General features: G+C 45.5%; 1 protein-coding gene across 1 annotated transcript in view; it reads left to right on the top strand.

Annotated features, from left to right (window-relative positions):
• The window catches only part of LOC122254566 (aminopeptidase N-like), a gene marked incomplete at its 3' end in the record, with an annotated part of 28,200 nt that extends 18,464 nt beyond the window's left edge, over positions 1 to 9,736 (top strand). The window contains 10 exon segments of the mRNA XM_086533562.1: positions 1 to 4; positions 7 to 99; positions 101 to 197; positions 200 to 261; positions 264 to 342; positions 5,691 to 5,708; positions 5,856 to 6,010; positions 7,197 to 7,363; positions 7,977 to 8,147; positions 9,593 to 9,736. The exon segment at positions 1 to 4 is cut by the window's left edge and continues 20 nt beyond it. Of these exon segments, the coding sequence (XP_086389688.1) occupies positions 1 to 4; positions 7 to 99; positions 101 to 197; positions 200 to 261; positions 264 to 342; positions 5,691 to 5,708; positions 5,856 to 6,010; positions 7,197 to 7,363; positions 7,977 to 8,147; positions 9,593 to 9,736 (990 nt within the window).
• Between the last annotated feature and the right edge of the window lie 264 nt (positions 9,737 to 10,000).

The raw sequence follows: 10,000 nt of genomic DNA, 5'->3' as shown, positions 1-10,000 counted from the left end.
CCGCCCACGTCCGTGCTATCGGGGACGCCGCGTCGGCAATCGTGGAGGGTGCCTCTCACCATGACCTCCCAGGACGCCCCCGAGTTTCACCAGACGCGGCCCCTCCGCCTGGGTACTAGAGCGCGGGGCGGCCCAGTCGCTCGCCCTCGACGACCTGCCCTCGCCGCGACGCCTGGGGACCATCCTCAACCTGCAGCAGAGGGCTACTTCCGGGTCAACTACGACGCCAACAACTGGGAGATTCTGACCATAGCAGCTGCCGCGACAGCAACACCGCGGTTCATATCCACGTCACCAACCGAGCGCAGGTCATGGACGACGCACTTAACCTCGCTCGCGCAGGTCAGGACGATGCCTTTCGATGGCGACTTGTATAGCAGGGCACTTTTTTTTTTTTTTTTTTTTTTTTTCTTTTTTTTTTTTTTTTTGGGGGGGGGGGGGTCATTGCGACCTGCGCGGCCTTTCTGTCGACTTTTATGAATGGGTATAAGTCCTATGGGTTAATTGTATTGGTATATGGCTTTTTTTTTGCCATATGGGGTGATTCTACATTAGTAACCACCACAAAATTCCAAATCTAATTAAATTATACTCAACCCACCCTATAACCATTTATATCTCTATATCTATCATTCCTCTATCCCATCATATTTGGCTTTGTCTACTGGGTTACGCTATTACCAGCTATCTCTATAAAAGTATCTCTCTACTGTGTGATGAAGAGGAAAGACGGAGGGGACGTGAAGGGGGGAGAGAGGGCAGAGAGAAAGAGAGTGAGAGAGAAGAGAGACGTGAGAGAGACGAGAGAGAGAGGGACGACCGTCTATTCTAGAGAAGAGAGAGAGAGAGAAGGAATTCAGAAGAGTGAAAGAGGGGGGGAGGATGGGAGAGAGGAGAGAGGAAAAGAGTAGAACAGAGCACGAGAGAGATGAGTGGAGAGAGAGAAGAATGGAAGAAGAGAAGTGGCGGGAGAGGGGGAGGTTGGAGAGGGGAGAAGAAAGAGAAGAAAGAGAGAGAGAGAGGAGAGATCTCTCTAGAGAGAGAGATGAGAGAGAGAGAGAGAGTGCGGACGAGAGAGACGATGGAGAGCTGTCGGAGCTTCTAGATGTTTAGTGCGCAGAGAAGCGGATATTTTATATATATATCATATATCATATATATATATATATATATCATATATATATATATATATATATCAGAGAGAGAGAGAGAGGTGAGAGAGAGAGAGAGTGAGGAGAGAGAGAGAGCGAGAGCGAAGAGGGAGAGAGGGTAGAGCAATATATATATATATATATTAATTTTTGATATTACTATATATATATATATATATATATATATAGGGAGAGAGAGAGAGAGTGGAGTGCGAGAGGAGAGAGGAGAGGAGGGAGAGAGGAGAGAAGAGAGGGAGAGAGGAGGGACGAGAGGAAAGGAAGGAGAGGAGGAAAAGAGAGGAGGGAGGAGAGAGAGTGAAAAGTGGGAAGAGCTAGAGAGGAGAGAGGAAAGAGAGAGTAGAGGAAAGGAGAAGAGAGAGAGAAGAAAGAGGTGAAAGAGAGAGCGATGTGAAGGGAGAGAGATTTGGGGAGAGAGAGAGAAGAGAGCGGGTGAAGAGTGTGAGAGAGAGGTGAGAGAGAGAGACGGAGTTCGAAGAGAAGAGTAGAGAGAGAGAGAGAGGAGAGGAGAAGATGTCGTGTGAGGGGGAGAGTAGAACAGAGAGAGAGGAAGAGGGAGGATGTTGGAGAGGAGGAGAGAGAGGGAGACAATGAGAGAAGAAGGGCGAGAGAGAGGAAAGAGAGTGAGAGCGAGATGAGAGATAGGGGAAGGAAAAAGGTAAGAGAAAGAGAAGCAGAGAGAGCGAGAGAGAGGAGGAGAGGATAGAGAAGAAAGAGAGGGAGGATCTGAGGAGAGGAGAGAGATGGAGGAAGGAGAGTGGAGAGAGAGAGAGGAGTAGAGAGAGTGATGAAGAGAGAAGAGAGAGGGGGAGGAGAGAGGAGAGAGAGAGGAGAGGGGGAGGGAGAGTAGAGAGAGAGGGGAAGTGGAGAGGAACGTGGAGAGAAGCAGGAGAGAGGAGAAAGGATGAGTGGAGAGAGGAGAGAGAGGATATCTTGAGCAGAGAGAGAGAGAGACATAAGAGTTGAGAGAGCTGAGAGAGAGAAGTGAGAGAAGAGTATGAGGAGAGAGAGAGGAGAGCGAGGGGAGCGAGAGACGGGAGAGAGAGAGAGAGGCGAGAGAAGGAGAGATGGAGTAGAGAGAGAGGAGGCGAGAGAGAGAGAGAGAGGAAGAGTAGAGAGAGAGAGAGAGGAGAGATGAGAGAGAGAGAGAGACGAGAAAGGGAGAGAGTGAGAGGAGATGGGCAGGTAGGGAGAGAGTGAGAGCGAGAGAGCGGAGGAGAAGAGAGAAAGGACGGAGAAGAAGAGCGGAGAGAAGAGAGGATGAGAGAGAGAAAGAGAGAGAGGTAGAGAGAGGAGAGGGGGAGTAAGGAGAGAAGAGTGGAGAGGAGGAGAGAGATGGAGAAGAGGGTGAGCAGAGAGAGAGAGAAGAGAGGGAAAGAGGAGAGGAGGGAGAGAGGGGAGGGAGGGGAGAGGAGAGAAGAGGATGAAGAAGAGGGGAGAGAGGAGAGGAGAAATGAGAAGGGAGGAGAGAGGAGAGAGGGAGAGGAGAGAGAGAAAACGGGAGATGGGAGGCGAAGAGAAGATGAGAGAGAGAGTAGAGGGTGACGGGTGCGAGGAGAGATGAGAGATGAGTGACGAGACTAGGAGAAGAGGAGATGAGAGAGTGATGGGAGGAGATAGGCGAGAGGAGAAGGAGAGGTGAGTGAGGATGAGGAGAGAGGTGGAGTGAAGAGAGAAAGGGGGAGGAGAGAGGCTGAGAGGAGAGAGAATCGGTGTGAACGAAAAGAGGAGCGGGCGGAGAGGGGAGGAGGAGGAGTGAGGAGAGAGAGCAGAGAGAGAGAAAGAGGGACGTGAGAGAGAGGAGATGAGCAGAGGGAGAGAGGAGGGAAAAAATACCCAGAGGGAGAGTAGGAAGGGAAGAGAGAGAGGAGGAGGAGAGAGAGGGAGAGAGGAGAAAGAGGAGGAGAGGGGAAATGAAGGAGGGAGGAGGAAGAAACAAAGGAGGGGAGGAAAACATTGAGAGAGGGGAGGGGGGGAGGACTGGGAGAGGAGAGAGAGGAAAAACAGAGAAAACGAGGGAGGGAAAAGAGAGGGAAAACAGGGGGAAGGGGAAGGGAGAAAGAAGGAGGGCGAATGAGAGAGAGAGGGCGAAAAGGAGGAGAGAGGGGGGTAAAGGGAGAGAAAAGGGGGGAGAGTGAGGGGGGACGAGAATGTTGGATGGGAAGAAAGAGGAGAGAGAGAGAGGGGGAAGAGGGGGAGGCAAAACAAAAGAGGATTGAGTAGCTGGGAGAGAGAGAGAGAAGAGGAGAGAGATGGTAGGAGAGAGAGAGGGAGAGAGAGGAGGAGGGAGAGAGGGGGGGGGGGAAAGGAGAGGAGGGAAACCAACCAACTCATTAGAAAACGATAGAAATACGAGGTTCAGTTTTTCCTTTTTCCTTAAATAATACTGGCGCGTGTTTCTTTTGTGGCGTTGGGTTGTGTGGGTTTTGTATTGTGAGTGTTGGTGGTTGAATGTAAACTTATGTTATCTAGTACAGACTCCCGCCCTCTAAACTCTAAGTATTTACAAATCATACGCTGTTATCTTTCTTTTTCTCCTCGATATGCTTCGTTATTATTATTTTTTTCGTAAACTTCCAGGAACAAGAATATCAATTACGAATTCCTACGACCTGAATATCAGTCGTGAACTCCTACAACCAATGACTATTAACGATCAATTTTCACTATAAAAATCAATTATCTACCTACTAATCACTAATTCAAATAACCAATCACGAATCCCTCCTTCATTTCAACAAGAATACCAATCAAGAATGAACAACGATCCATTCTCCCTTTAATCTATTGTTAAACAACCTCATTTCCTTATTTCCTCATTCAGGACAGCGATGATATGAAAAAAAAATCTGTGAAAAATAGAGGACGAGACGCTTTCCTTCTTTAGGTCGAATGCCCCTACTTGGCCAACCAAGACGGACGTGAGCAACGAACTAAATTACAATACCATGGAGGAGCTCTTAATAAATTAGGTATCTTGAAGACCAATGCTGTGCAACAAAGTTGTTCACGGAGCGACTATTAAGAACGAGCTCCTTCTCCATCAGGGTTGGGTGGATATAAATGCTTGGATTTTGGAAGGTGGATAGGTGTGGGGAGTGGATCATATATTTTGGACGCCTGAGCGCTTCAGGTTTGTGGAGTGGTTTTATGACTCTGGGTCTGCGTCAGGGTGGGTTGATGTGGATAAATTGGATAGTGGATTGGATGGAGTCTCTAGGGTGGGCTAGGGATATATAATTGGATATGGGAGGTGGTGGATATGGATATGGTGGAGGCTCTGGATTGGGGTGGACTGGAGCGCTCACTAAGGTGGGGGCTGATGCAAGTAGGAGCGACACTCCTAGATCAGGTGGGGGTGGTTGGGTGTGGGGGGGTGGGTTGGATTGGTGGCTCAGGGAGTAGGGTGGAATGTTGGATTGGGGGTTTGGATAAGTGGGTCCACGGATGCGCTCTCTCCTTCAGGGCGGGTATTGGAGTGGGATGGATATGGGGTGTGGAATGGTGTTTGGATTGATCTCAGAATCTGGGTGGTGGCGGATATGGGTTGTTTTATGTTTTTTTGGTGTTGTTTTGGTGTTGTGTTGGTGTTGTTTTGTGCATTTTTTTTTTGTTTTTTAGTTGTGTTTTTGTGAGGGTTTTTGTGTTGTTGTTGTGTTTTTGTTTTGTATTGTATTGCTGTTTATCAGATTTTATTTATTCATTGATTTATTTTTGTCTTATTTGTCCTCTGTTTAGAAATGCGTCTCTTTTTTGTCTGTTTGTTTGCCATCTGTATAGTTTCGTTTCCTCGCTCCATCTCTCTCTCTCTCTCTCTCTTTTTCTCTTCTCTCTCTCGACCTCCCGACCCCTTCCTCTATCTCTCTGTTTCTCTGTCTCTCTTACACTCCCCTTCCCCTCTCTATCTCCCCCTTCCTTCCCTTGTTTCTCCCCTCTCTATCTCCTCCATCCTCTCTCTCCAAGTCTCATCTTTCTCCTCTTCTCATTATACTATCTATCTCATTCACTCTTCTCTTTATTTAATATATTTATTCATGTAAAGCAAGCCTTCACTCCCAAGAAAACTGTTGTTTGTGATGAAAGTCTTATATATTTTACGTTCACAATACAGTCCATTGGCCACGACCTAGCCATGGCTGTGGCTGCTATCCTTACATTATACAGTCCTTTATTTATTATTATTTTACACCAAGTGCTATTTACATATTTTTATTATTTTCTTAATTACTTTCTTCTACTGTCTCCTGAAGTCGGTTGTCTCTCTCGCTGGTGTAGAATGACGGCTTGGTTCGTGTCCACGGAGGCCAGAGGAGGAGAGGATTGGGAGGGAGAATGAGAGGCGACATTTCATCCACGCTGTGGAACAGCTTCGTGTTGTGTTTTTTGTCGGTAGTTGCGGGCAGGATAGCTTAAAATGCCTTTGCCTCGTGCCTTCCTCTGTGGTTGTAAATGAAGGCGGCTAGTGAACGTTCTTGTTCTATTCTTGTACCCTCTTGGTATTCCGGATCTTGTCATTTTCAGCCTTCTTCATGGAAAAATGTACGATTTGGTCCTTATTTTTGTGACATAGGGTTATTAATCTTTACATCAAAGTATGCTTATCTGCTCGAGCCCAAATCCTCTCGCGAGCTGATGTCTAGGCGGCTTTCTGCGGATGTTACTGACTAGGGTTGAAATGCTACTCAGTGGAGGAGTTTGGTTCCACTTTCACGTCATGGCTGGACTTCCTGAGGCATTTGGGCAGTGAGGTCTTGCTTCTTATGGCGTATGCAATCAAAGCTCTGTTCTTTACAAAAGCATTGCGTGATTTGTGTTGTGAAATGGGAGCCACTCGAACAGGGGTGTGAGGGTAGTCCATCCAGATATTGCCACCCATATCTTAGAGCAAGGCATCGAAATAATTCTTGCTTGTTTTAAGCTAAAGAGAAACCCTTGGCTTTAATAGGTAGTGCATTGAGCCAATTGGATGCCCCCACTTCCTGTGCCATCTGCATTCTTCTCCTCTGATGGTCCTCTGGCAATTGCAATAAGATGTTCTGTAGTTCTGTTTTTTGGATTAGCTTTCCCTGTTTTTAGTTATTCAGATTATCAATTTTATTCTGTTCTGCTTCAGTCTGCTCATTTGTTTCCCCCTTGGTTGTTCTGGCTTACTATGTGCTGCGTCAGATAACCTGTTAATCTTTATGCGAATGTTTTTGGTGCTCATGTCTGATATTTTTGCATGGTTGGTTATTCCCATGCCTCCCATTGCACGGTGGCAGTTCTAGGATGGCTCTCTCTAGGTCTGTTTGGGTGGTTACGGACGCCCACCTGGATAGGGCTGGTATAGAGATCCTCTTGACTTGATGGTGGTCTTCTATGGGTTGTATGTCTTAAAGAGGTGTTCCTATGTTTTGGTACTGTTCTCATCAGAAATTTCCACTTATGATTAATGCCAAAGGTGAATGCCGGTATGAGGCAGCATGTAGTTCATGTTTTGCAATATCATCGTAATATCGGATATCGGCCAACACCGTTTTGATCGTCCTCTATCCGACTGTCTTCCACTTCTGGATTTCACTAAAAGTTTCCTTTGCTTCTCTTTTTGTTCCTAAAGGAAACTGCTCCAAGATACTTCTCTCTCACTGCATTAATAAGAATTTTCCAAGTTTTTGAAACATTCTTTTTACTTGTTCAAATTCTCACATTACCACTACTCTCTTTCTTCCTTTTCCCCATCTCCGTTCTTCCTCTATCCTCTTCTTTTTCTCCACCCCCTTCTCCTCCTCCTTCCCCTCCCACTCCAATAAGAATCATTAACTAAGATTCCTTCCTTCAGTTTATCATCTTATAAATCCTTCTCCCTCACCTCACTCCCTCTCCTTCATCTCACTCCCTCTCCCTCACCTCACTCCCTCTCCTTCATCTCACCCCCTCTCCCTCACCTCCCTCTCTCTCCCTCATCTCACTCCCTACCTCACACCTTACTCCCCTCTCCCGCTCTCTCCCTCTCTCGCAGGGAATACCTCTACCTTCCCAGTAGCCTAGTACCTAATCCCACTCTACGAGTCCGTAGGCTTTGAGGACGACCTTGAAGGACCACACCTGGAGCAGTACAAGCGCGCCATGGCTCTGAGGTGGACCTGTAGCCTCAATTACGAGGACTGTCTCGACCACGCGGTCTCCCAGTTCGACCAGTGGATTAATAATGGGAGGTTTGTGCTGATGAGCTTTTGAGTCCAGGAACTTCGTTGGTGTTGTTATTGTTACTGTTATTGTTATTGTTATTATTATTATCATTATTATTATTAAAATAATAATAATAGTAATAACTTAGAATCTCTTAGAATCCCTATATCATCATCACATCGTGTGTTGTTATTGTTATTATTATTATTGTTATCATTATTATCATTATCATAATAATAATGATAATGATAATAATAATAATAATAATAATGATAAAAACAATAATAATAATATCAATAATAATAATAATAATAGTGACAATGATAATAATAATGATAATAACAACAATAACAATAATAACAACAACAATAATAATAATGATAATAATGATAATAATAAAAATGATAATAACAACAACAACAACAACAATAATAATAATAATAATAATAATAATAATGAGAACAATAATGAGAATAATAATACCAATTATAATAATGATAATGCTAATGCTAATAATAATAATAATGATAATAATAATACCAACAACAATAATAATAATAATGATAATGATAACAATAATAATAATAATAAATAAATAAATAAATAAAACAAAGGCTACCTCCCTCCCTCCCTCTGCAGCGACGTGTCTCCGAACCTGAAATCAACAGTGTACTGCAGTGCAATATCAGCTGGCGGTGAAGAGGAATGGGAAGCGGCTTGGCACCAGTATGTGAGTGCCAATGTTGCCTCCGAGAAAGCCGTGTTGCTCTCGGCTCTCGGATGCACGAGGGAAGTTTGGTTGCTTGCAAGGTCAGTGAGTCATTGGTGGAGATATGTTGGTTTTGTGGTTGGGTGTGTGGGGGGGTTGTGGGGGTTTGTGGGGGTTTGTGGGTTTGTTTGTGTGTGTGTGTGTGGGGGGGGGGGGGGGGGGGGGGGGGGGGGGGTGTTGGTGGGGGGGGGGGGGGTGTTTTTGTGTGTGTGTTTGTGTGTGTGTGGGGGGGGGTTTGGGGGGGTTTTTGGGGGGGGTTTGGGGGGTTTGGTGTTACGGGGGTTTGTGTGGGTTGTGTGTGTGTGCTTGTGTGTGTTTGTGTGTTTGTGTGTTGTTGTGTGTGTGTATGTGCTGTGTATGGTGTAGTGGTGTGTGTCTGTATGTTTGTGAGTCTGTGGTTTGTGTGTGTGAAGATGTTTATTTCTTTATTTATTATAGACGGTGTTTGTTTGTTTTTGTAATCTAGTGACAGGTTTTTCGTTATAGTATATATATGAGACACTGCCGATATGATTGTGTTTCAGTTTCTACGGTTAAGGATTTCTGTTTTCACCGCTTTGTTTCATGAAGGAGGAGAAGTTTATTATTTGTAATGTGATGGTTTTATGATGACAAAGCAATAGGTTTATACAAATTATCATTTATTGATTTAAATGTAATACAAAAACTCATACAAAACTTTTATATTACCGATGACACTTTTATCTTGTATGTGTGTGTGTGTAGTGTGTGTTCGTGTGTGTTTGTGTGTTTATTTTTTTTGTCTGTATGTGTTTGTGTGTTTTAGGAATTGTTAAAAGTTAGTTTGGGGATGGATTTGAGAGTGGTATAAAAATCTTAATTTTTCAAAAGTTTTTGAAAGAAATTTGAGAGTAGCGCGTTCGGAATTTTGACATTGCAGTATTCAAAAGACTTCTGTTTATTTAATTCCATGTTACTTTCTATTCTCACTCGTAATAATGATATTCGCAGTAAGAGTAAGTAGTGAAAATCACGTGCTTTCAACAGGAATTATTAAAACCTGAAGACTCTCTCCCTTTCCCTCTCCCTCTCCTTCTCTCTATCCCTCCATCCTACTCCTCCCGTTCTTCGCACCCTCTCCTCCTCCCTCTCTCCCTCTCCCTCCCCCCCTCCCCCCCCCCCGTCCCCTCTCTCCCCTCCCTTTCTCCTTCTCTCTCTGCCTCCCTCTCCTTCTCTCCGCTCCCTTCCCTAACCCCGCTCTCCTCTTCCCCTGCACCTCTCTCTCCCGACACTCTCTTTCTCCCTTCTCCCTCTCTCCTCTTCTCCCTCTCTCCTCTCTCGTTCTCTCTCTCCGCTCCCTTCTCCTCTCTCCCCCCCTCTCCCTCTCCTTCTCCCTCTCTCTCCTTCTCCCTCTCCCTCTCCCTCTCCCTCTCCTTCTCCCTCTCCCTCTCCCTCTCCCTCTCCCTCTCCCTCTCCCTCTCCCTCTCCTTCTCCCTCTCCTTATCTCTCCCTCTCTCTCCTTCAGGTACCTAGAGATGGCATTCACGGAGGGCAGCGGCATCAGGAAGCAGGACTCGACCGCCGTCTTCTCTGCCGTTGCAAGCAATGACGTCGGGAGGTACATTGCATGGAACTTCCTGCGTGACCAGTGGCAGAATATCTCGTCCTAGTGAGTGAAGTGAAGGGAAAGGGGAGGGAGTCTCTTCTCTCCTCTCTTCTCTCTTCTCTTGTCTCTTTCTTGTCTTCTCTCTTGTCTTGTCTCTTTCTTGTCTTCTCTCTTACTTCTGTTCTCTCTCTCTCTTCTCTTGTCTCTACCTCTCTTTTTTTCTCCCTCTTCTCTTCTCCTCTCTCCCTCTCTCTCTTTCTATTTCTCTCTCTCTCTTTCTATTTCTCTCTCTTTATATATCTATCTATCTATCTTTCTTTCTCTTTC

Source organism: Penaeus japonicus, unplaced genomic scaffold, assembly GCF_977035675.1.
Source record: "Penaeus japonicus unplaced genomic scaffold, GWHDUDI00000001_assembly GWHDUDI00000039, whole genome shotgun sequence".
NCBI lineage: Eukaryota > Metazoa > Arthropoda > Malacostraca > Decapoda > Penaeidae > Penaeus > Penaeus japonicus.
This window is presented reverse-complemented; position numbering and strand designations above follow the sequence as displayed.